This window comes from Hippoglossus stenolepis, chromosome 5, assembly GCF_022539355.2.
Source record: "Hippoglossus stenolepis isolate QCI-W04-F060 chromosome 5, HSTE1.2, whole genome shotgun sequence".
NCBI lineage: Eukaryota > Metazoa > Chordata > Actinopteri > Pleuronectiformes > Pleuronectidae > Hippoglossus > Hippoglossus stenolepis.
This window is the reverse complement of record NC_061487.1, coordinates 25,373,659-25,399,231: the sequence shown is the minus strand read 5'-3', so window position 1 is coordinate 25,399,231 and position 25,573 is coordinate 25,373,659. Positions and strand designations below refer to the sequence as shown.

The 25,573-nt window shown below is 40.4% G+C and overlaps 1 protein-coding gene, 1 long non-coding RNA gene and 1 pseudogene across 3 annotated transcripts; all 3 read right to left on the bottom strand.

Annotated features, from left to right (window-relative positions):
- Positions 1 to 724: 724 nt before the first annotated feature.
- LOC124851880 lies at positions 725 to 9,704 on the bottom strand (annotated as a pseudogene).
- LOC124851879 (myosin heavy chain, fast skeletal muscle-like) lies at positions 5,974 to 25,573 on the bottom strand. Of its 2 annotated transcripts, none has more exons than XM_047339937.1 (39): positions 25,352 to 25,573; positions 25,129 to 25,272; positions 24,884 to 25,040; positions 24,767 to 24,794; positions 24,578 to 24,689; positions 24,390 to 24,482; positions 24,238 to 24,301; positions 24,058 to 24,156; positions 23,868 to 23,971; positions 23,602 to 23,740; positions 23,365 to 23,483; positions 22,715 to 22,864; positions 22,451 to 22,621; positions 22,056 to 22,356; positions 21,873 to 21,937; positions 21,700 to 21,787; positions 21,461 to 21,578; positions 21,250 to 21,373; positions 20,827 to 20,963; positions 20,484 to 20,739; positions 20,148 to 20,390; positions 19,889 to 20,065; positions 19,660 to 19,805; positions 19,464 to 19,554; positions 18,975 to 19,364; positions 18,731 to 18,857; positions 18,525 to 18,643; positions 18,247 to 18,443; positions 17,887 to 18,070; positions 17,639 to 17,804; positions 16,356 to 16,480; positions 15,924 to 16,232; positions 15,617 to 15,820; positions 15,393 to 15,518; positions 15,138 to 15,308; positions 14,927 to 15,031; positions 14,731 to 14,826; positions 8,722 to 8,725; positions 5,974 to 6,002 (listed from the first exon to the last, which is right to left on the bottom strand). In XM_047339937.1, coding segments are annotated over exons 1-39 (5,658 nt in total). In that variant the 5' UTR covers positions 25,559 to 25,573; the 3' UTR covers positions 5,974 to 6,000. The 2 variants fall into 2 exon arrangements, with proteins under 2 accessions (XP_047195893.1, XP_047195892.1); XM_047339936.1 differs by lacking the exons at positions 5,974 to 6,002; positions 8,722 to 8,725 and adding exons at positions 14,287 to 14,322; positions 14,490 to 14,621.
- LOC124851881 lies at positions 11,017 to 11,993 on the bottom strand. Its single transcript, XR_007032716.1, has 3 exons — positions 11,875 to 11,993; positions 11,677 to 11,717; positions 11,017 to 11,110 (listed from the first exon to the last, which is right to left on the bottom strand). It is a non-coding gene; the product is annotated as an uncharacterized LOC124851881 (long non-coding RNA).

Sequence of the window (25,573 nt, the reverse complement as noted above, 5' to 3'; positions counted from 1 at the left end):
TATTAATCATTGTTATTATATTTTGATGGTATCTGTCATTTTCTTTGGACATATCGTCCTTTGTATTATTGTAATGATTCTATTCCAACAAGTCCAAAATATCTTCTCCTGATATGCCAAATAGAGCAGGAATGTAAAGTAATATTTTCAATGTATGATTCGAAAACTTAAACAGTAGAAGTTTGGGAATATAGTTTCCTTGAGCAGCTCAGTTTTGCCAAAAAAAGTATTTTGCTCGCTGCCAAGTTCACAGTTAAATGTATGTGCCCATGAAAGTACGTGAGTAAAACAGTATAGTAGATAATAATGCTACCCCACAGAAAAAGCATCATGAATTATTTGAAACTGTTTTTTTAGATCGGTCATGGCTAAATGCTCATACCATATAAAGACAGTAAAGATGAATTCACAGTATATTTTGACAGCTGTTGATTTCTTTCAGGGTTTATTCAAATCCCAATTGACACATTTGTTGCAGCATTTGTAAGATTCGGTAATATATAGACACAATTAAATAAATGCTAAATTGTTATTGATAGCCTAAACGTCAAAGGTTTAAGAAATGATAACATTGGATTCATATTTTTGGTCATTGGTGACTTCAAGACAGTACCCAGAAGGCAATTTATAGTGTATAAAGTGTAGAAGGTTGTCTAACTGTGTCACAAATCATCCATATCTCATTTGCTCTCACAACACACAATGACTTGTAAATAACACAGAGTAATTTAAGAAGAAGGTATTTTATTGTAGTATATTTCACATCATATTATATGACTGAAAACATCTCAATAGTCCTTTACTCAGCGACCTCCTTTCCCTGTAACAAAAGAAAAAGAAATACTGAGGTTACATATGTGCACAGAAACAACCTGCTTTGTGCAGATATAGAATTTTTGTCTGTTCTGGATTTTATGAATTACTGTGTTTACTCTAAAATTCAGCATAACCATAAATGTATAACCATAAATGTGTACCTTGCCAGAGCTTTGATCATGTTCCTTTCAAACACCTTTAACTTGCAATTTTAAAATTTGATTTGTTTACGACAAAGAATTGTATATTTACCTTTCCAGAGTCACGGGTCTTAGCTCTCAGCTTGTTGACCTGGGACTCTGCAATGTCAGCACGCTCCTCAGCCTCCTCCAGCTCATGCTGGACCTTCCTGCACTTGGACAGGTGGACATTGGCCTGCTCCTCCTGGATTACAATGCATAGTAAAATGTTCAAATGACCAGCAGATATACTGCACATGCAATATGATGTATCTCTCATCATTTTTAAATAAAGATTTTGCTTACCGCTTCCTCAGAATGTCTCTTGTACGCCTTCACCTTGAGCTGCAACTTGTCAACCAGATCCTGCAGCCTGGAAACGTTTTTCTTGTCCTCCTCAGTCTGTAGTTGAAAATACATAGATTATAGATTTAAATATAGATTGTTTACATGGCAAATGAGATTGATTTGTACACATTAAATGTAATAAAGTGACTATACCTGGTAGGTGAGCTCCTTCACTCTCCTCTCGTACTTGCGGACACCCTTAACAGCATCTACTCCACGTCTCTGCTCAGCCTCAATCTCTGACTCAAGCTCACGCACCTTCAGAAAAATGTTTAGAATACAAGTGTTTTGTATGTTTTCATACCCTTCATCATCCATATAACTATCTTTAATAATCTTACCCTAGACTCCAGTTTCTGGAGCTGCTTCTTGCCACCCTTCATGGCCAGGTTCTCAGCCTCATCCAGGCGGTGCTGCAGGTCCTTAACAGCAACCTCCAGGTTCTTTTTCATCCTCTCCAGGTGAGAGCTAGTATCCTGCTCCTTCTTCAGCTCCTCAGCCATCATTGCAGCCTGGAAAACACAATATTTGATTTAGAATGTCAAAAACGGGTAAGTAGAAAGTATTGATAATAAGTAAAAACTTAAGCGTACATCAGTGATGGCTTTCTTAGCCTTATCCTCTGCATTCCTTGCTTCCTGGAACAGTGTCATCAACTTCACTCTGACCTGGAACTAGGTCAGACTCAAGCTTCTTCTTGGTGTTCAGAAGGTTTGTGTTCTAAAGGATGAAAAAAATTAATTGATTTGAGTAATCAACATTTCATGTTGTTTAATTGGTTTTCATTGGTTTTATATATTGAAGTACTGTATATTTGTTCACCTGAGAGTGCAGAAGTCCAACACGCTCACTGGCACCACCAGCCTGTTCAGCGACTTTGCGAGACTTCTCTCTGTCTGTTCCAGAGCAGCTCTAAGTTCCTCAATTTCAGCCACCATCAGACCGCCTCCCCAAGCATCCACCATAGCAGCTTGTTCCTTGGGTTGTCCTCCTGGGCTCTAACAGCATCATCAAGGTGCAGTTGAGCATCCTAGTGAAATGATAGCAGGAAAATATATGAATGAAACTCAAAATGTACTGTAGGTGCACTCACTATACTGTAGTTTGTACAACAGCAGTATGTCTGACACCTTCAGCTGTGACTGCACATCTCTGCTAGCTGCTTCTGACTCAGAAGCCTGGCGATTGGCATGGCTCAGCTGAATCTCCATCTCATTCAGGTCTCCCTCCATCTTCTTCTTGATTCTCAGGGCATCGCTCCTGCTCCTGACCTCAGAATCCAGAGTGGTCTGTATAGAGCTAGTCACCCTCTGGCTGTTTCTCTGATCTGCTCCATCTCCTCATCCTTTTCTGCCAGCTTCCTGTCCACCTCACCCTTGATCTGGTTGAGCTCCAGCTGAACACGCAGGATCTGCACTCCTCATGTTCCAGAGTTCCTGATGACATCATAGAGTAAGATTTGTGTCCTTATCAATAGGGTTTTAGCCCAATATACTGCATTGTCCTAGATTTGTAAAATTTTCACCACAGAAAATCTCCCGATAAAATAAACATACCTCAGCCTCCCAAGAGCTGTCTGATCTCAGATTTCTCTGTCTCCACCTGCTTCTGGACTTCTCCAGCCTGCCATGGATGCCTTGCCAGTCTCACCAATCTGTTCAGTCAGATCAGAGATCTCCTCTGCAGAAAGAAACATATTATATATCGTCAAACCTTGAAATGTAAATTATGAACACTAACACAAAATGTGTTGAATGTAATCAAAGACAATCAGGTAGGAACTAAAACACAAAAATATTAATACATTATTCCCGTTGTCAGGTGGGAACTCACGTTGCAGGTTCTTGTTTTCACGCTTCATGGTCTCCAGCTGATCCAGAGATTCCTCATAAGAGTTCTTCATCTTGAACAGCTCAGTGCCGAGAGAACGAGCCTCCTTCAGAGATCCCTCAAGCTCTGACTGACCCTCCTCATACTTCTGCTTCCAGTCTGCCAACACCTAAATAACACAATTTATTGTGTTCAGACAGATATTCAGCAATACAAAGACAAGTAAAAACAGTTGTATGAATTCACAATTGTCGAAGTTCCTCTGCTTCTTGTCCAGGTTAGCAGCCAGCCCATTAGCCCTCTCCACATCAATCATGAGGTCTCACCTCACTGCAGCTCTGTTTGGTTTTCCAGAGAAGCACACTTGGAGTTCACAGTTCAACTGGTTCTCAGTCTTCCTGAAGACGCTGAGCCAGCTTTTTCCTTGAAACATTTGCAAATTTTCAATAAAAATTTCAATATCTTGTAACCTTGATAGATATTCTTACATATATCAAATTAAATAAAGATTGTATGACATGTTGCAAGAGCTAAATGTACAACATATATGCAAAGAGAAAATCTGGTAATTTAATTGTTTGAATGTTACTCACTTGGACTCCTCAAGCTCCTCAGTGCTTGGAATAGCATCAGTTTCATACTCTGCTTCTCCACTGAGCCACCTCACTGTTGGCCTTGGCACGCTGTAGCTCAGCCTTGGCCTCCGTTCTCCTCAAACTGTTCCCCAGCAGGTCACAGCCATGGCGGGCTGATTGCAGTCCATGGGCGATACTGCCTAGGGATAAGAAATATGATTGAATGTGTAGGAACTTTTAAATCCACTCCAACGAGGCAAGACAGTACTGAGAGTTTTCTTACCTTAACCTCCTCTTCAATCTGTCTCCTTCAGCTCTTCACCGTTGTGTGTAGGCCTGTTTGCCTCTGGGTCAGCTGGGAGACAATAGCCTCTTTTTTCTTCAATTTGACGGCTGAACTCACCTGTGAGAAAATTAAGATCAACATTAGTTTCCTTTTCAGTTTCTGTTTGATCTGTCTTAAACTGAAGATCACTGTCATTTGCATACCATTTTCTGTCAGGAGTCGGGCGCTTTCTGTCCACCCAAGTCATTCGCTTGACGAACATTTTCATCATTCTTGGTCTTCAGTTCACTAAATTGGTCCTCAAGAGTACGGCACATCTTTTTCAAGATTTCCTTGAGAAAAAAGGAACAGAAAAGTAAAACATTTTATTTTTAACACAATTATGCCATTTATTGTTTTTTTTTAATGTATGTGCATTTGAATACTTACTATTTCAGCTTTATTTTGTACCTTTGCTTTGGCAACAGCTCCATGTTGCTGGAGAGGTCATCAATCTACATTGTATCACTCTTTCCTTTTCAAGCTTCTTGCTTTGACACGCTTGGGAGGTTGCTCGATCTGATCTCCCAGCTCAGCAACGTTGTCAGCCTGCTTCTTGCGAAGAGCTTGAAGCAGGGTTTCATGCTGCAGAGTGGACTCCTCAAGGTCACGACGGAGCTTCTGGAACTCAGCTTCCCGCTTCTGCTCATCTCAATCTGGAGCAGCAGTGGCACCTCCAGCCTCCTCTAGCCTCTCACTGATCTCCTGCTCCTGAGGTCAGCCCTCTGCTTCTCAACCTTGGCACGAGCAGCACGCCCAGCCTCAATCTCCTCCTCCAGTTCCTCAATACGGGCCTGTTTCAAGTATAATGCTTTATTGTTTAATAAACATTCAATGTGAAACACAAAAACCTGGAAAGCTTGCTGTGTTGTATTTAAAGCAATAAGTTGATTACCTGAAGCTCCTTGATCTCTCTTCTGAAGCTGAGATCCCAGAGACTGCTCATCCTCAATCTGCTAAGGAGCTGGCTGATTTCAAAGTCTTTCCTGTGAGAGCGACAAAGTTCATAGTAAGAGTTCATTCATGCTATTGAACATGACTAGAAACATGATGGTAATTTGTAATAGGGAGGAAACAGTTTGATACTTTTCCTTTCTCATCAGGACTGCTGCTTGTCATTCTCAAGATCCATGACGGATTCCTGGGCCAGTTTCAGATCTCCCTCGAGCTTCCTCTTCTTGGCTTTCAAGGTCCATACGCAGTTTCTTCTCTTGTTCCAGAGAACCCTCAAGCTGAACATTGAGACATTGAGATTGTGAATATTATGCTAAAGAATCTTGTTTTGTCAACTTAAGTGACTTTGTAAACTTACATCATCGACTTGCTGCTCAAGCTTTGTCTTGGCCTTGGTCAGAGTGTTGACTTTGTCTTCCTCAGCCTGCAGGTCATCAAGAGTCTGTTGATGAGCCTCCTGAAGGCTTCTTTCCTTGGTCAGCTTAGTAATGCTCTCATCTTGAGAGGCCATCTCCCCTCTGTCAGGTTCTTAACTCCATGTTTGCAAGTAAAATGTTATTAAACACATAGTAATCATTAATTTAATTTTATATGCTGGGCTACATTTTCATATTTACAAACCTTGTTCTCAGTGGCATGTTTCTCCTTCTCCACCTTGGCCAAGGCAAGCTCCAATTGCTTAATATCCTTCTTGAGCTCAGAACATCTAATTTCCAGCTTTCTTCTAGTAAGCTCAGCATTGATTTCCTCTTCATCCTCAAGTCTCTCAGTTGTTTCTTTGAGTTTGGCCTCCATCTGAATTTTGCTCTTGATAAGTCCCCACATCTTTCCTCAGCATCTGACAGATTATCTCCCTTCCTGTGTTGCATGAACACATCATGTTAGCCCATCATTATTTCACCCCATAAACATGAACATTTGCAGGTACCGTCTGCGATTACTACGATGACTCTGAGCTGCAGATCTGCTCTTCCTCTGCAGAAGAGACACCACTTCTCCTCTCTAGATCCTTCTTTCTGGCTGTGCAGTAGCCAAGTCAGTTGTCATCTTATCATAGTTTTCTCTTCATCTGAGATAGCTCTTTCTCAGTTTCCCAGCACTCTTCTGTGCAGAGGCTTGATCTAGTAAACCTTCATCCATAACAGTGTTTGACATTCATGGAAAATGAGCTTACTGTACTGGATGGTGTAGATGGCTTCCCTGGGTGAAGGAGAAATTGTTGTCATGAGAGAACGTTGCTGATTTTTCACCTGCATGTCTTTTTGTGTCCAGAATTTATTGTTTGGTAACATGCCTCCCCCCGTCATCTTCACAAACCTTTCATGACGTAAGCACGGCAGAGAGCCTGAGTCATTGTGACCAGATTTGCAAGCTTTTCATCTCTCATCTCCCTCAAGGGTACCCAGCAGACCAGCCTGAAGAACACTCAATAAACAGAAAATATAAATGAATTTCAGTATCCTAATAAACAAAGACTTCATAAAGATGTTGCGTAATACATAAGACAGTATGCTAAAATATAATTAGGAAATCTCAAAGAATATGATCTATTTTGTTCATAAATTTCACCTAACATTTCAGAACGTTTTGAGGCACAATGCTGATTACGACAAACAAACAAAATGAATAAAGCGAACAAAAAAAGGAAACATGGTGCTTACCTTTGTGTGTCCAAATCTGTACTGGTCATGATCAACATCAATCGATCCAAGTAGCTTTCTGGAAGCCTTCTGTTGTCAATGAACTGGCCTTTGCATGACACTGCATCGAACATCTTGTACCTTGATAAAGAAGTATTAGGTTGCCTGTGTTATTTTTTTAGTTTGTAATAACATTTTTAAATAAAAATATATCCATTGGTACTTCTGCTTGAAGTCACTATATTGGATTCTGCTGGGGAAACCTTTTCTTGATTCTGATACCCTCCAGCACACCGTTACACCTCAGCTGGTGGATGACCAGGAAGTTCTCCATCAGTCCTATTTCATAAGAGATTTCATAATTACTTTTTGTGGTTGAATAGTTATACTCCTCATTGAACCAGCACTGAACTGAAACCATACCAAAAAAACATTCTCTGGGAAGAGAGTTCAAATCTTACCTGAACCTTGTCTCATTGGGAATCAGATGAGCTGACAAAGTGAGGATGAGTGCTCCCTGCTAGTCAGCTTGCCCAAGTTTTCCTGTAGATACAAAAGAGTTAAAGGTTAGTTCGTAGAACAGAATGTGATGTTATTTCTTGGTTTACAATGCCAAAGCTTACCCTAAACTAGAAGACACAGTCTGCATAGAGCCACCCTTCTTCTTGCCTCCCTTCTTTCCTATCTCTGTTGATCATTTCAAGTAGAATTATTTTTGTGAGAAACTGAATACATACAGAGACAAATTGCTACATTTAATAAAGAGTAATACAATATTAAAATATGTTTTAATTGACCAGTTAATTGTGTATCATACCCTCAACAACAGGGGGATACAGGCCAACCAGCAGTTTCACTGAGGACTTCTGGTACAGCTGCACAACAGAGTCATTCAGTGGGTCCTTGTTCTTGTCCAGCCAGCCACCGATATTGTAGTCCACTGTACCAGCATAGTGCACCAGGAGAAGTGGGCCTCAGCCTTGCTCCTTTGCAGGTTTTGGCTTCTCAAATGCTTTGTTTTTGCCAAGATGCTGATCATAGAGCTTATTCTTGAAGGATGTGTCTGGTAGCCTTAGGGGAACATGCACTTTCTCTTCAAGGATGGGAGAAGATGCCCATGGGCTAGATGATGCAGAGAGATAAAGTATATCATGAAGTGACTGGTGTTTTAGGAGAATTACATACAATAGAATCACTAAATCGATGTTTACCCTTTCAATCAGCTCAATGCAGGTGGCCAAGTCCATACCGAAGTCAATGAACTCTCATGATAATACCCTCCTTCTTGTACTCCTTTGCTCCAGGACGAACATGGTGTGGTTGAAGAACTGTTGCAGTTTCCTTCATTGGTGAAGTGCTGATGCACAGTTGCTCCAAGGTGTTGAAACTGTGAGGGGACAAATAATCAGCCTGATTACCATAGACAACAGGGAAAGGCTTTGTCATATTTTAATAATGAGTTGCAGTGTATGACGCTTACATCAAAGATTTCAAAGCCGGCAATATCCAGGACACCAATATAGTAGTTCCTCTGCTGCTTAGTGTCCAACATCTGGTTGATACGGATGACCATCCACAAGAACATCCTCTCATAGATGGACTTGGACAGGGCAGTCACTGAGTTACTCACCTGAAGAAGAATGAAAACATTTTTTTTTCTGCACTCTTCTCTATAGTTGTTTTGTAAAATGCTGTGCTACTGTATACCCTATATAGGTATAAAACTTGATTTTTGTGATTAATAGTCAATAAAAACATAACACACTCTAGTAATATCCAATCTCTCCCTGTTTTCCGATGCACCAGGCGCATCCTGTGACAAATACATTCATTACAAACTCCTCCTTCTCACCCATAAATCCCTCCACGCCCTAGCCCCACTATATTTAACGCTCTCTCCTCCACCCATACACTCCGCTCAGAAGGCTGCGGTCCTCGAACTCCGGATTGCTCTCCATCCCCAACACTAAACTGCAGACTTTTGCAGACAGAGCTATCTGTGTCGCAGCCCCCACTCTCTGGAACTCTCTCCCTGCCGAAATCCGCAACGTTACATCTCTGGACAGCTTAAAAAAACTACTCAAACACCCCCTGTTCACTAAGGCCTTTGGCCTCAGTTAATGCTCCACCGTGCCATTAGTGCTGTTTATTTCTATCCTGTTTTGTGCTAATTACTTTTTCTTTATATATATATATATAGATGTGTCATTATAAAAAAAATAGATATTCACTAGGATATTAGAAATGTATACTTTATGTTTACCTGAGGTACAGTCTGTCCCTTGGTGACAAACTCATTTCCGACCTTCACTCTGGGATAGCACAGAGCCTTCAGCATCTCAGCGGAGTTCAGACCCAACAGGTAAGCAACCTTGTCAGCATCTGAAAATGGTTTCATTATTTATTATGTAGTATTGTATATGTGTGTTCATGACAGAACAAACCAGTGTGATTGAGAACTTCTGTTGTTCACTTTGATATGATATCAAATAGTCACCTCTGTGCCATCGGGTTCAGCCTGCTCCTCACGCTGCTTCTGCTTGAACTTCATGTTACCGTGGTGGATCACAGCACCAGTAAACTTGTAGATGCCTATCTTCTCCTCAGCAGTGAAGCCCAGGATATCAATAGCATTCTGTGTTCAGAAGATTAATTTTTTACAAAGTATTTCCACTTTGGAAAATATATCATACACATCAGATGTATGCAATATGTTAAATATTAAAACCTCGATCACTCACATCAGTGGCTTCCAGCTCAACTTTGTCATCAATGCTGGCCACAGTGATCTGACCCATGCTGATCAAGGGGAAGTCGTAGGGGTTGGTTGTGATGAGTGACGCCTCTGAAGATTAAAAACGTAATGAAGATTAAATACAGATTTTCACAAAGAACAATCAGCATATGTTTAAAATCATGCAATCTGTTTACCAACTAGCTCCGGCTTGTGGTTTGTCATCATCTGGTAGAAGATGTGGTAGCCTCTCTCAGCAGGAAGCTGGTATGTCACTCTTGACTTCTCCAGCAGATTCTACAAATGTTGATCATCAGTCACAACCTGGTCAGTCTTGAATTTCAGTCATCTACAATTGCTATGAGGATTTTACTACATGTCTCAATGTCAGCACTGGCCATTGGGGTTTGCTGAAGTTGTGCCTAAATGGATTCTGATGAATTTACCCTGTTTAGAGATAGAAATTGTTGTAATCTCCCACATAACCAATGTCTAACAATACATTTGTCTTGTAAAAAATAACCCCATACTTACAAAGCGAGAAGAGTTGTCATTCCTCACAGTTTTGGCATTACCGTAGGCCCCAGCAGGGATTGCTGCAATAATTCGATCCTCCAGTGACCCCTAGTGATCCAAGTTTTGAAATAAAATTAGAAAATAACCTTCTTCTCGACATATACCTACTCTTACTTGACTCAATGGTGTCATCATAATATACCTTTGATATTTTACTTCCTTCTTCTTGTCTGCTCCTCCTGCCACTGCGATTGTGGCAAAGTACTGATGACACAAGCTTCGTTCACAGTCTCTTCCAGCACCAGATTCCTCCACTGTATGAACACAGACTTATAAGAATTTGCTCAACATATTTGACTCTCAAAAAAGTCAACAGGATATGAACTTACGTGATCAAGACAGACTGGTTCTCCTATCTGTGAACATACAAACCAAAATGAATTAAACACATTTCTTTCAGTGAAACATCATTCTGTATACTCAAATTCTACAATAAGGACATAACAGTGAGCATGTTCTGATAAGCGTTGTCAGAGACGGAGAAGATGTGGGTGGAGCCCATACGCTTCTGCTCCTATAGGTACATTTACAACTTCAGAACGTGACACTGGGAGCCATTTGTGGCAAGCACAGTGGCACAGAACAACCCAGAGTAGGTCTGAAAGTGAACATAGAGATAAACAGTTAATCCCTTGTTTAGTTTTTGATTTCAATATAACTTATTGCACTTTAAAGAAAGTCTTACGTAGATCATCCATGCTGCATAACGCTTTTGAGGAGGTTGTACAGGACAGAGGCTTCATTGCTGAGATGGGTCATCATGGCCATGTCCTCAATTTTGTCGTACTTGGGAGGGTTCATTGAGAATGCCATCTTCTTTTAACCTGCCTTCTCCTGGCAAACAGGACATTGGTTACAATTACAACTGAGAACACATACTTTACTTTCAGTTGAGTCTTACTTTATGATACAAACCTCCTGAGTGTCTAAGACTTTGACGGTGACTTTGGCACCATCTTTCTTGATGATTGTTCCTCTGCCACAGCTTTGACATCGGCCACATAGCAGGCGGCCTTGGCATCAAAAGGTGCGGTTTGAGCCTCAAGTCTCTCCCTCTCTGGCTTACGCAGGTAAATAGCAGCCTTGCCATAAATGGCCATTTCTGCGTCCGTACTCATGGTGGCGGCTTATGTCTGTGTAGAATGTCAAAAAACAAAAATCTTAAACTGATGCCTGACTCTTAATGTGATTTAACACTGACTAAGTGCATCCATACTCATTGAAGATTGTACTTTCATCATTACAAATGGCCTTGGCAGCCTCTCTGTTAGAGCTGCTACCTTAAGTTCATGTAACTGACCAAAAAACTGAGTTAAACTATTTAATTTACTTCAGGACCTGCAAGTGAACATAGGCAACTGGACTTGCTTGAGGTTCTTGAAGGGTTAGTTTCACCTCTCACCAACATTCTTATTAAGTTTAGAAATGAAGAAGCCTCTTGAATGAGAGGTGAAACTTCTTCAAACAACTCAAGCATGTCCAGTTGCCTATGGACACTTGTGTGCGACTTTTGAAGATACCATGACTGAGAGTCTTCACAGACACTTAATAACATATCTCTATTTGATTTTGTCCATTACAAGTGACATGACTTGAAGTAGTTGTGATTAGAGTCAAATTAATCCTAGTTTTGACAAAACTATACAGTTAAATTCAATGTTTCAGACAAAATGGACAACAATAAAAAAGTGGTTCATACCTGACCCTTTCTATGTCAAACGTCTTTTATATTTCACAATCCTGTGGAAATCATAAAACATATTTTTAGTCCTCTATGAAAGTTCATGAATGTTTATCTAAGATTTGTTGATATTGTTGTTTGACTAGTATCAAAGAAATTTCTCATATCTTTATAATATACAATAAATGCTCTAAAGCAGATTGACGATAAACCTACCTCAAGCAGGAGTCTTCAGGGGTCCTCTACCACACACTGCTAGGTTTGATTCCACTCCTTATATTGGTTTCATATTGCGAATGATGCCAAAGTTATAAGGGGGAGATTTCCAAATGTGGTGTTAATAACAGGTACAGCTGTAGTCCTAATTAATACATCTAATATTTTATATGTCAGGGAGGCCAATTCATCTTTTATGAGGCATCTACAGCTTGCCCATATCAGTGTTGCTGCCTTGGCCATGAGTTACATTGTATCAACATTAAAATGCCCTTCAGTACCATTTGTCAGTTGTCATACAGATATGCTTTGGTTTTAATATGCACATGGGCTTCATAGTGGCTTGTTTTTCAGTCATGCTTGACGCTACACTACAAATAATGAAACTTTCAATTAATCTCCAATGAACATTTTGATGTATTTGTGTTTTTTTCATCACTCCTCTTATACATCCTGGTTTACAACAGCTGTTGTTGTCCTCTGCGAATTAATACACAATGTTTTGTGCACAGGATCATCTACTTCACTCAAGCTTTTTATATTTGATTTGTTAAAGTGAAAAAAGGTTTGATTCAGAAGTCCATCATAGTCATTGTCATCAGCAGCTGTTCAAACATGTTGCACCCCGTACCAGACTATTTGTGTGTGACTTTAATTTAATTTGATTCCCTTTAAACGGGTTATGGACAAAATAATGTATTTTCCTTATTATAGTTGGATTTTAGTGGAATGTTTTTTTCAGACTCAACAAGTAATGACCTAAAAACACATATACCTTATAGTAACAACTTTTCAATTCATCTTTTAATGATTTATTATTTGGAAAATTTGTTGAAGTTGAAATAAATACTTATTTTTTGTCATTGTGGATTAAATATATTTAGATGCAAAAATATTGAATTAATTAAAAATAATATTTTCCTTATAAACATGCGATATATCAGTCCTCTATGTTTGGAATATTGTGGTCTGATGCATTAGACTAGATCATTTCATTTCACAAAACATGAGCTCAATAAGTCATCTACCACTCTCACAGACCTGGATTGGAATGCTTGCATCGAATGTGTTATGCTTACAAAGCAGAAGTTAAAAAGGGACACATGCCAAATATGGTAACGGCGACAGCTGATGGTTACATGAGTTTCACATTTGTTGCTGGTGCAGCCATCCTACGTCTCAGGTTCCCATCAGTAAAGGAAGATGTTGAGTTTGCAACCGTACTCAAAATAGTTTGTTAAGTTTTTGGTATTCTGACGACATTTAACAGTTTGGCTCTTTTGTTTATTTTTTCATTAAATAGTTATTTCAATAATGAATAAATGAGTTTGAATAGAATAATTCTAAATAAAAGTTATATGAAATAACTGTGGTTAACAAAATAAATAAAACAAATTTAAGATAGTATTAATATCAACAATAAATTTGAAACATCTTCACAATGAATAAATAATTAAAATTATATTTCTAGTACTTTTGATTAAGTGTAAAAGATATGTTTGTGATATTCACACTCATATGTCAAGCTATTAACACCTTAACTGACTCTGCAGACATAGCAGAGTTCATTTTTGGCTCATGCACATAAGTGGACAGTGAAGGTCACTTCACTGCACTGCTCTGCAGTTGCAAAACACTCGTCTATCATCCAATAAAGTCACATAAAGCTGTAATTTGGAATGTGAAGTCTTCTGTGACAAATTGTTCTATGTTATTGTTTTAAAGGCTGGTCAAGGCACTTTATAACAGCTGTTAAGAGCGGTTGAGGCAGTGTCATATATCATTAGCTCCTTTATCAGGAGAGACTGTTCAGATGATAGATCATGTTTGGCTTTATATGAAGGTTGTTATATTATATGAACTGACAAGTTTGCCTTCTGCCTATGTATTTCATATTAATACAACTTGATTGAATATATTGTTATTAGTTGTATTGTGATTTAGTCTTGCAGCTGAATGCTTTTCGATCAGAGCCAAATATGTTTCCAACGTGTGATTCTGAGATACTAGAGTTTGTTTTGTTGTTAACCCTAGTTTGTTTCCATAAACCTCTTCTGGCCATTCGGTGCTATGAAAAACATTTTGGCTACCCATAACACCTTCACCTCAAATGTTAAACATTGTTTTATAGTTTTTAGTTCCCGTTTAAAATTTGAATTTAACATTTCATAACAGTATTATCTAATTGTGTTATGAAACAATTGAATTGATGTTTCACTTACCAAAATAGTCTAGATCAATTAAGGATTGGAAAAAAATTTCATTTGTTTCCATTTCGACATTACAAACAATTCAAATCTCAAATGAGCTATTTTTTTTTAAGCAAAGACATGAAAGACAGCAAGTTTAGGAGAAACAGTTTATTCTTTATTGTGTCAGCATTTTATCATATTATATGATTCAACAAAGCAAAATCCTCAGTGTGCTTTACTCAGCGGCTTCTTTTCCCTGTAAAACAGATAAATGGTTGGTGTTAGGTAGAGTTTTAATGAATATAATACAAAATAAACATAATTTATAATCTAATCTATCTGCGATTATAAATTAACATATAAAGTAAAGGAATGATGACAGAATTTTTGTTCTTTTGTTACACCAGACCGACAGATATGTACCTTTCCAGAGTCACGGGTCTTGGCTCTCATCTTGTTGACCTGGGACTCTGCAATGTCAGCACGCTCCTCAGCCTCCTCCAGCTCATGCTGGACCTTCCTGCACTTGGACAGGTGGACATTGGCCTGCTCCTCCTGGAAGACAGTACAGGGCAAATGGTTAAATGACCAGCAGATATACTGCACATGAGATATGATGTCATATTGAGTTGTCATTGTTTAAAAATTAATGTTTTGCCCTTACCGCTTCCTCAGCATTCCTCTTGTACGCCTTCACCTTGAGCTGCAACTTGTCAACCAGATCCTGCAGCCTGGAAACGTTTTTCTTGTCCTCCTCAGTCTGTAGTTGAAAATACATAGATTTGCATGTTTTAAAGGGAAGTATATTATTACATTTGCTTGATTTGTACAATACACATTAAATGTCAAAGTGACTCTACCTGGTAGGTGAGCTCCTTCACTCTCCTTTCGTACTTGCGGACACCCTTAACAGCATCTGCTCCACGTCTCTGCTCAGCGTCAATCTCTGACTCAAGCTCGCACACCTTTTGAAAAAAAGACAAATGCATGCACAGTTTAAGTAAAAAGTGTTTTGATGTTTTTTTTTAAAACTTTGTTTATATGTGTATAATTCTAACATGATTCTCTTACCCTAGACTCCAGTTTCTGGAGCTGCTTCTTGCCACCCTTCATGGCCAGGTTCTCAGCCTCATCCAGGCGGTGCTGCAGGTCCTTAACAGCAACCTCCAGGTTCTTCTTCATCCTCTCCAGGTGAGAGCTAGTATCCTGCTCCTTCTTCAGCTCCTCAGCCATCATCGCAGCCTGGAAAACACAATATTTGGTTTAGAAATGTCAAAAAAAACGGTAAGTAGAAAGTATTGATAATAAGTAAAAACTTAAGCGTACATCAGTGATGGCTTTCTTAGCCTTATCCTCTGCATTCCTTGCTTCCTGAACAGTGTCATCAACTTCACTCTGGACCTGAACCAGGTCAGTTTCAAGCTTCTTCTTGGTGTTCAGAAGGCTTGTGTTCTAAAGGATGAAAAAATTAATTGACTTGAGTAATCAACATTTCATGTTGTTTAACGTTTCATTGGTTTTATATATTGAAGTACTGTATATTTGTTCACCTGAGAGTGCAGAAGTCCAACACGCTCACTGGCATCCACCAGCTCCTGTTCAGCGACTTTGCGACCTCTCTCTGTCTGTTCCAGAGCAGCTCTAAGTTCCTCAATTTCAGCCACCATCAGACCGTTCCTGCGATCCACCATACAAGCTTGTTCCTTAAGGTCCTCCTGGGCTCTAACAGCATCATCAAGGTGCAGTTGAGCATCCTAGTGAAATGATAGCAGGAAAATATACGAATGAAACTCAAAATGTACTGTAGGTGCACTCACTATACTGTAGTTTGTACAACAGCAGTATGTCTGACAATACCTTCAGCTGTGACTGCACATTCCTCAGCTGCTTCTGGGACTCAGAAGCCTGGCGATTGGCATGGCTCAGCTGAATCTCCATCTCATTCAGGTCTCCCTCCATCTTCTTCTTGATTCTCAGGGCATCGTTCCTGCTCCTGACCTCAGAATCCAGAGTGGTCTGCATAGAGTCAGTCACCCTCTGGCTGTTTCTCTTGATCTGCTCCATCTCCTCATCTTTTTCTGCCAGCTTCCTGTCCACCTCACCCTTGATCTGGTTGAGCTCCAGCTGAACACGCAGGATCTTAGACTCTTCGTGTTCCAGAGTTCCCTGATGACATCATAGAGTAAGATTTGCGTCCTTACCGTCAGGGCTTTTAGCCCAATATACTGCATTGTCCTAGATTTGTAATATTTTCTCCTCAGAAAATCTCCCTGGATAAAACAAACATACCTCAGCCTCCTCAAGAGCTGTCTGGATCTCAGATTTCTCTGTCTCCACCTGCTTCTTGGACTTCTCCAGCTCATGGATGCTCTTGCCAGTCTCACCAATCTGTTCAGTCAGATCAGAGATCTCCTCTGCAGAAAGAAACATATTATATATCGTCAAGCCTTGAAATGTAAATTATGAACACTAACACAAAATGTGTTGAATATAATCAAAGACAATCAGGTAGGAACTAAAACACAAAAATATTAAGGGGACATAGCATGCAATTCTTTGTTGCTCAAGTTAATGTGGTATTGGCATGTCTACCAACCCAAAACTCTGGAAAAACATGCGTTTGTTATAGTTCCTCTAAGTCAGAAACGTCATCGTCGAGCGCCTGGATTGTGAACAATAGAGTCTCCTGGTCTTGGCCCCCCCTCCCGTCGCCCCTTATTCGGTTTACGGAGCGGAGCAGCTCCACACAGCGCTGCCGGCGCATTCTCTGGTCAGCCCCGATTCACTCAGGCATTGGATCGTTGGGACCGGGAGGCCGCTGCTCGGGGCGACCGGCCCGTGAGCTGATTGGTCGCGCCACAGCAACAGTGTGGACTGCAGTGTTCACACGAGACATTCAAGGTACAACAAAGCGGAGCAGAACGCTGACTTATTGTACAGTCTATGGGGCTGACCAGCGGAATGCCGTCGTGAACAGCCAGCTGTGCCTGGTCTTCCACACTGCCAGCGTGGAAGACTTCAGTGTTCAGCTCTCTATGCGGGTACAGTAGTTCCGCGTTACAGTAGTTCGCGGTTACAGTAGTTACGCGGGTACACGGAGCGGGCTGCAGCGGCGCGCCGTCCAGGGCTGTCAGGCGAGCATTTTCTGGTCAGCCCTAGACTGTATAATCAGCTTCTCTTTTTGTACCGTTGATGTTTGAATGTCACCCCCTCCTTCTTTCTGTCTGTTTGTCTTGAGTGGATGGGCAGGACATTATATGTGATTGGAAAATTAAAACTCCAGGACAACAAGGGGAATACAAGTATGGATGTATTGATAATTTATATCATATAAAATATGTAATTTATATGTTAAAATCATGGGAGGAGGGCTGGCTCATTAGCATTTAAAGGAACAGGCAGTCAAACAGGTCGCTCGGAGGCTGTTTATACAGGAAGTGCTGTTTTATATGATCCTTGTGGTATTTGACCAAGTATGTACAGACATTTCATTAGACCCAGAACCATATCAACTGTGGTAAAATGGATTATGCCCTTTAATACATTATTCCCGTTGTCAGGTGGGAACTCACGTTGCAGGTTCTTGTTTTCACGCTTCATGGTCTCCAGGTGATCCAGAGATTCCTCGTAAGAGTTCTTCATCTTGAACAGCTCAGTGCCGAGAGAACGAGCCTCCTTCAGAGATCCCTCAAGCTCTGACTGACCCTCCTCATACTTCTGCTTCCAGTCTGCCAACACCTAAATAACACAATTTATTGTGTTCAGATAGATATTCAGCAATACAAAGACAAGTAAAAAAACAGTTGTATGAATTGGCCACCTTGTCGAAGTTCCTCTGCTTCTTGTCCAGGTTAGCAGCCAGCCCATTAGCCCTCTCCACATCAATCATGAGGTCCTCCACCTCACTCTGCAGCCTCTGTTTGGTTTTCTCCAGAGAAGCACACTTGGAGTTCACAGCCTCAATCTGCTCCTCAGCCTCCTGAAGACGCTGAGCCAGCTTTTTCCTTTGAAACATTTGCAAATTTTCTCTCAATAAAAATTTCAATATCTTGTAACCTTTTACAGATATTCTTACATATATCAAATTAAATAAAGACACTAAAGTGATGTTGCACAGCTAAATGTACAAAATATATGCAAAGAGAAAATCTGGTAATTTAATTGTTTGAATGTTACTCACTTGGACTCCTCAAGCTCCTCAGTGCGCTGAATAGCATCAGTTTCATACTTGCTTCTCCACTGAGCCACCTCACTGTTGGCCTTGGACATTCCACGCTGCAGCTCAGCCTTGGCCTCCTGCTCCTCCTCAAACTGTTCCCTCAGCAGGTCACAGTCATGGCGGGCTGATTGCAGTCCATGGGCAAGAGCATTCTTGGCCTAGGATAAGAAATATGATTGAATGTGTAGAACATTTAAATCTTATTCAACGAGGCAAGGACACACTGAGAGTTTTCTTACCTTAACCTCCTCTTCAATCTGTCTCTTCAGCTCTTCAATCTGTTGTGTGTAGGCCTGTTTGCCTCTGGTCAGCTGGGAGACAAGAGCCTCTTTCTCTTCAATTTGACGGCTGAACTCACCTTGTGAGAAAATTAAGATCAAACATTAGTTTCTTTTCAGTTTCTGTTTGATCTGTCTTAAACTGAAGATCACTGTCATTTGCATACCATTTTCTGTCAGGAGACGGGCTTTCTGTCCACCCAAGTCATTCGTTTGACGAACATTTTCATCATTCTTGGTCTTCAGTTCACTAAATTGGTCCTCAAGAGTACGGCACATCTTTTCAAGATTTCCCTTGAGAAAAAAGGAACAGAAAAGAAACATTTTATATTTAACACAATTATGCCATTTATTGTTTTTTTAATGTATAAAAAATGCATTTAATACTCTACTATTTCATTTATTTTGTACCTTTGCTTTGGCAACAGCCTCCATGTTGCTGGAGAGGTCATCAATCTCCATTTTGTATTCACTCTTTTCCTTTTCAAGCTTCTGCTTGACACGCTGGAGGTTGTCGATCTGCTCTCCCAGCTCAGCAACGCTGTCAGCCTGCTTCTTGCGAAGAGCGGAAGCAGTGGCTTCATGCTGCAGAGTGGACTCCTCAAGGTCACGACGGAGCTTCTGGAACTCAGCTTCCCGCTTCTTGCTCATCTCAATCTGAGCAGCAGTGGCACCTCCAGCCTCCTCTAGCCTCTCACTGATCTCCTCAAGTTCCCTGGAGAGGTCAGCCCTCTGCTTCTCAACCTTGGCACGAGCAGCACGCTCAGCCTCAATCTCCTCCTCCAGTTCCTCAATACGGGCCTGTTTCAAGTATACGTTTTATTGTTTAATAAACATTCAATGTGAAACACAAAAACCTGAAAGCTTGTTGTGTTGTATTTAAAGCAATATGTTGATTACCTGAAGCTCCTTGATCTTCTTCTGAAGCTGAGATCCCATAGACTGCTCATCCTCAATCTTGCTAAGGAGTTGGCTGATTTCAAAGTCTTTCCTGTGAGAGCGACAAAGTTCATAGTAAGAGTTCATTCATGCTATTGAACATGACTAGAAACATGATGGTTATTTTATAATAGGGAGGGAAACAAAGTTTGGATACTTTTTCCCTTTCTCATCAGACTGCTGCTTGTCATTCTCAAGATCCATGACGGATTCCTGGGCCAGTTTCAGATCTCCCTCGAGCTTCCTCTTGGCTCTCTCAAGGTCCATACGCAGTTTCTTCTCTTGTTCCAGAGAACCCTCAAGCTGAACATTGAGACATTGAGATTGTGAATATTATGCTAAAGAATCTTGTTTTGTCAACCTAAGTGAAAACTTTGTAAACTTACATCATCGACTTGCTGCTCAAGCTTTGTCTTGGCCTTGGACAGAGTGTTGACTTTGTCTTCCTCAGCCTGCAGGTCATCAAGAGTCTGTTGATGAGCCTCCTGAAGGGCTTTCTTCTCCTTGGTCAGCTTAGCAATGCTCTCATCTTGAGAGGCCATCTCCTCTGTCAGGTTCTTAACCTATTTTTGAAGGTAAAATGTTATTAAACACATAGTAACCATGAATTTACTTGATATGCTACACATTTTTTAATTTACAAACCTTGTTCTCAGTGGCATGTTTCTCCTTCTCCACCTTGGCCAATGTAAGCTCCAAATCGTCAATATCCTTCTTGAGCTCAGAACATTCATCTTCCAGCTTTCTCTTCTTAGCAGTAAGCTCAGCATTGATTTCCTCTTCATCCTCAAGTCTCTCAGTTGTTTCTTTGAGTTTGGCCTCCATCTGAATCTTGCTCTTGATAAGTCCCTCACATCTTTCCTCAGCATCTGACAGATTATCTCCTTCCTGTGTCATTGTATGAACACATCAAGTGTGAGCCCATCATTATTTCACCTACAAAACATGAACATTTGCAGGTACCGTCTGAGATTTACTTACGGATGCCACTTGGAGCTGCAGATCGTTCTTCTCTTGCAGAAGAGACACCATCTTCTCCTCTAGTTCCTTCTTCTTGGCCAGGGCAGTAGCCAAGTCAGTTGTCATCTTATCATAGTTTTCCTTCATCTGAGACAGCTCCTTCTCAGTTTCAGCACTCTTCAGCAGAGGCTTGATCTTGTAGTAAACCTTCATCCATGGCCAGTGTTTGACATTCATGAATGAGCGCACGTTGTACTGGATGGTGTAGATGGCTTCCCTGTGAAGGAGAAATTGTTGTCATGAGAATTTTTGCACATTTTTCACCCCATGTCTTTGTGTCCAGAATTTATTGTTTTCAACATACCTCCTCTCCGTCATCTTCACAAACTCCTTTCTCATGAGGTAAGCACGGCAGAGAGCCTGAGTCATTGTGACCAGAGCTGCAAGCTTGTCATCTCTCATCTCCTCAAGGGTACCCAGCAGACCAGCCTTGAAGAACACCTGAATAAACAGAAAATATAAATGAACTTTCAGGTATCCTAAATTGTTAAAGACTCGCAAGGCAAAGATGCTTCATAAATGTACACATAAGATACATGCTTTGAAACTATACCATTGATGAGTAATTTCTCCAGGTACATGGTCCAATTTTGTTCCAAATTACTTCAAACATTTAATAAACATTGAGGTACAATGCTGATTATCAGACAAACAAACAAAATGAATGAGAAAAATCAACTTCATTTGTAATTATACCAACAATAAAAAAAGGAAACATGGTGCTTACCTTTGTGTGTCCAAATCTGTACTGGTCATGATCAACATCAATCGATCCGAGCAGCTTTTCTGAAGCCTTCTTGTTGTCAATGAACTGGCCCTCAGGAATGACACTGGCATTCAATACCTTGTACCTTTGATAAAGAAGTTATTGGTCTCTGTAAGTATTTTTTGTAGTTTGTGACAACATTTTTAAACGTCAAAAATATATCCATTGGTACCTCTGCTTGAAGTCACCATATTGGAGTCTGCTAGGGAAACCTTTTCTGCAGATTCTGATACCCTCCAGCACACCGTTACACCTCAGCTGGTGGATGACCAGGAAGTTCTCCATCAGTCCTATTTTATAAGAGATTTCATAATTACTTTTGTGAATAGTTATACTCCTCATTGAACCAGCACTGAACTGAAACCATACTAACAAAAAAGTAAGCCATTCCCCAAAGAGTTAAAATCTTACCTGGAACCTTTGTCTCATTGGGAATCAGACAGCGCACAAAGTGAGGATGAGTGCTCCTCAAGTTAGTCATCAGCTTGCCCAAGTTTTCCTGTAGATACAAAAGAGTTAGTTAGTTAGTTTGTGTATAATGTAATGTGTGATGTTATTTCTTGGTTTACAATGCCAAAGCTTACCCTAAACTGTGAAGACACAGTCTGCATAGAGCCACCCTTCTTCTTGCCTCCCTTCTTTGTAGCCTCTGTTGATCATTTCAAGTAGAATTATTTTCGTGAGAAACTGAATACATACATACATTTAATAAAGAGTAATACAATATTAAAATATGTTTTAATTGACCAGTTAATTGTGTGTCATACCCTCAACAACAGGGGGATACAGGAGAGCCAGCAGTTTCACTGAGGACTTCTGGTACAGCTGCAGAACAGACTCATTCAGTGGGTCCTTGTTCTTGTCCAGCCAGCCACCGATATTGTAGTCCACTGTACCAGCATAGTGCACCAGGGAGAAGTGGGCCTCAGCCTTGCCCTTTGCAGGTTTTGGCTTCTCAAATGCTTTGTTTTTGCCAAGATGCTGATCATAGAGCTTATTCTTGAAGGATGTGTCTGTAGCCTTAGGGAACATGCACTCCTCTTCAAGGATGGAGAAGATGCCCATGGGCTAGATGAAAGTGCAGAGAGATAAAGTATATCATGAAGTGACTGGTGTTTTTTAGGAGAATTACATACAATAGAATCACTAAATCGATGTTTACCCTTTCAATCAGCTCAATGCAGGCGGCCAAGTCCATACCGAAGTCAATGAACTCCCAGATAATACCCTCCTTCTTGTACTCCTCTTGCTCCAGGACGAACATGGTGTGGTTGAAGAACTGTTGCAGTTTCTCATTGGTGAAGTTGATGCACAGTTGCTCCAAGGTGTTGAACTGTGAGGGGACAAATAATCAGCCTGATTGCTCATAGACAACAGGAAAGGCTTTGTCATATTTTAATAATGAGTTGCAGTGTATGACGCTTACATCAAAGATTTCAAAGCCGGCAATATCCAGGACACCAATATAGTAGTTCCTCTGCTGCTTAGTGTCCAACATCTGGTTGATACGGATGACCATCCACAAGAACATCCTCTCATAGATGGACTTGGACAGGGCAGTCACTGAGTTACTCGCCTAACAGAAAAGAAGATGATATTTGTTTTGACTGAAGCTGCATTGATTGTAAGTTTTTTGGACACTTCCCATAACAATCTTTAAATCATTAATATTACCTCACTATTTATCTGTCTTGGCAAATTAATTCGCAAGCGGTTGCCTGTTACATAAATTTTGGATATTTCCCTTCCCTTATTAACCTTTCACATTATTTATACTTATTTTATCCATAATTAATGCATCTTGAAATTCAGACCACCAATCAAATTAAAATAACGCCTATCTGTATCATGTTTAATGAGATAAATGAGATTAACTAAATTTGAGTTTGAATTAATTTCGTGAAAAAAAATGTATGCGATATTCATTCACTTAATAATACACAGCACATATGTGCATAATTGTTAAATGCATAATTACATCTTTTTTGAATAAGTCCAAATATAACAAATTTGAAAACACAATTATAAAAGTTAATTTCAAAATGCAACCCAATGAAACCAGTGTGACTCCTTTACCTGAGGTACAGTCTGTCCCTTGGTGACAAACTCATTTCCGACCTTCACTCTGGGATAGCACAGAGCCTTCAGCATGTCAGCGGAGTTCAGACCCAACAGGTAAGCAACCTTGTCAGCATCTGAAAATGGTTTCATTATTTATTATGTAGTATTGTATATATGTGTGTTCATGACAGAACAAAACCAGTGTGATTGAGAACTTCTGTTGTTCACTTTGATATGATATCAAATAGTCACCTTCTGTGCCATCGGGTTCAGCCTGCTCCTCACGCTGCTTCTGCTTGAACTTCATGTTACCGTGGTGGAGCACAGCACCAGTCATCTTGTAGATGCTCATCTTCTCCTCACCAGTGAAGCCCAGGATATCAATAGCATTCTGTGTTCAGAAGATTTCTTTTTTACAAAGTATCTCCACTTTGGAAAATACATTCATAAGATCACTTTAGATATCATACACATCAGATGTATGCAGTATGTTAAATATTAAAACCTCGATCACTCACATCAGTGGCTTCCAGCTCAACTTTGTCATCAATGCTGGCCACAGTGATCTGACCCATGCTGATCAAGGGGAAGTCGTAGGGGTTGGTTGTGATGAGTGACGCCTCTGAAAATCAAAAAAAGTTTAGTTGGAGTTTTTCACAGTATAACTCTTTTGTACATTTACAATTGTGCAGGTCTCAATCTGCTTACCAATCACCCCCGGCTTGTGGTTTGTCATCATCTGGTAGAAGATGTGGTAGCCTCTCTCAGCAGGAAGCTGGTATGTCACTCTTGACTTCTCCAGCAGATCTACAAATGTTGATCATCAGTCACAACCTGGTCAGTCCTGAATTTCAGTCATCTACACTTGCTATGATGATTTTTACTTACATGTCTCAATGTCAGCACTGGCCAGTTTGCCAGTTGTGCCGAAATGGATTCTGATGAATTTACCCTGTTTAGAAGATAGAAATTGTTGTAATCTCCCCACATAACCAATGTCTAACAATACATTTGTCTTGTAAAAATAACCCCATACTTACAAAGCGAGAAGAGTTGTCATTCCTCACAGTTTTGGCATTACCGTAGGCCTCCAGCAGGGGATTGGCTGCAATAATCTGATCCTCCAGTGACCCCTATGATCCAAGTTTCGAAATTAAATCAGAAAATAACCTTCTTTCTCGACATATACTCTACTTTACTTGGACTCAATGGTGTCATCATAACATACCTGATACTGTTTTACTTCCTTCTTCTTGTCTCCTCCTCCTGCCACTGCGATTGTGGCGAAGTACTGGATGACACGTTTCGTGTTCACAGTCTTTCCAGCACCAGATTCTCCACTGGGTATGAACACAGACTTATAAGAATTTGCTCAACATATTTGACTAAAAAAAAAAGTCAACAGATATGAACTTACGTGATCAAGACAGACTGGTTCTCCCTATCTGTGAACATAGAAACCAAATGAATTAAACACATTTCTTTCAGTGAAACATCATTCTGTATACTCACAAATTCTACAATAAGGACATACCAGTGAGCATGTTCTGATAAGCGTTGTCAGAGACGGAGAAGATGTGGGGTGGAGCCTCCATACGCTTCTTGCCTCTATAGGCACTTACAACTTCAGAATCGTACACTGGGAGCCATTTGTAAGGGTTAACAGTGGCACAGAACAACCCAGAGTAGGTCTGAAAGTGAACATAGAGATAAACAGTTAACTCCATGTTTAATTTTTTGATTTCAATATAACTTATTGCACTTTAAAGAAAGTCTTACATAGATCATCCATGCTGCATAACGCTCTTTGAGGTTATACAGGACAGAGGCTTCATTGAGATGGGTCATCATGGCCATGTCCTCAATTTTGTCGTACTTGGGAGGGTTCATTGGAGTGACGTCATCTTCTTTAACTGTCCTCTCCTGCAACAGGACATTGGTTACAATTACAACTGAGAACACATACTTTACTTTCAGTTGAGTCTTACTTTATGATACAAACCTCCTGAGTGCCCAGGACTTTGACGGTGACATTGCCACCATCTTTCTTCATGATTGTTCCCTTCAAGTACAGCTCTTTGGCATCGACCACATAGCAGGCGGTCTTGGCATCAAAAGGTGCGGTTTGAGCCTCAAGTCTCTCCCTCTCTGGCTTACGCAGGTAAATGGAAGCCTTGCCATAAATGGCCATCTCCGCGTCCGTACTCATGGTGGCGGCTTATGT

Coding starts and splice junctions, on each gene's coding strand:
- LOC124851879 (XM_047339936.1), bottom strand. CDS start 25,558: ATGAGTACGGACGCGGAGATGGCCATTTATGGCAAGGCTTCCATTTAC. Junction 25,041..25,128: donor ATGCAGCATGGATGATCTAT/GTAAGACTTTCT, acceptor GTTCACTTTCAG/ACCTACTCTGGGTTGTTCTG. Junction 23,972..24,057: donor CCACAAGCCGGGGGTGATTG/GTAAGCAGATTG, acceptor TTTGATTTTCAG/AGGCGTCACTCATCACAACC.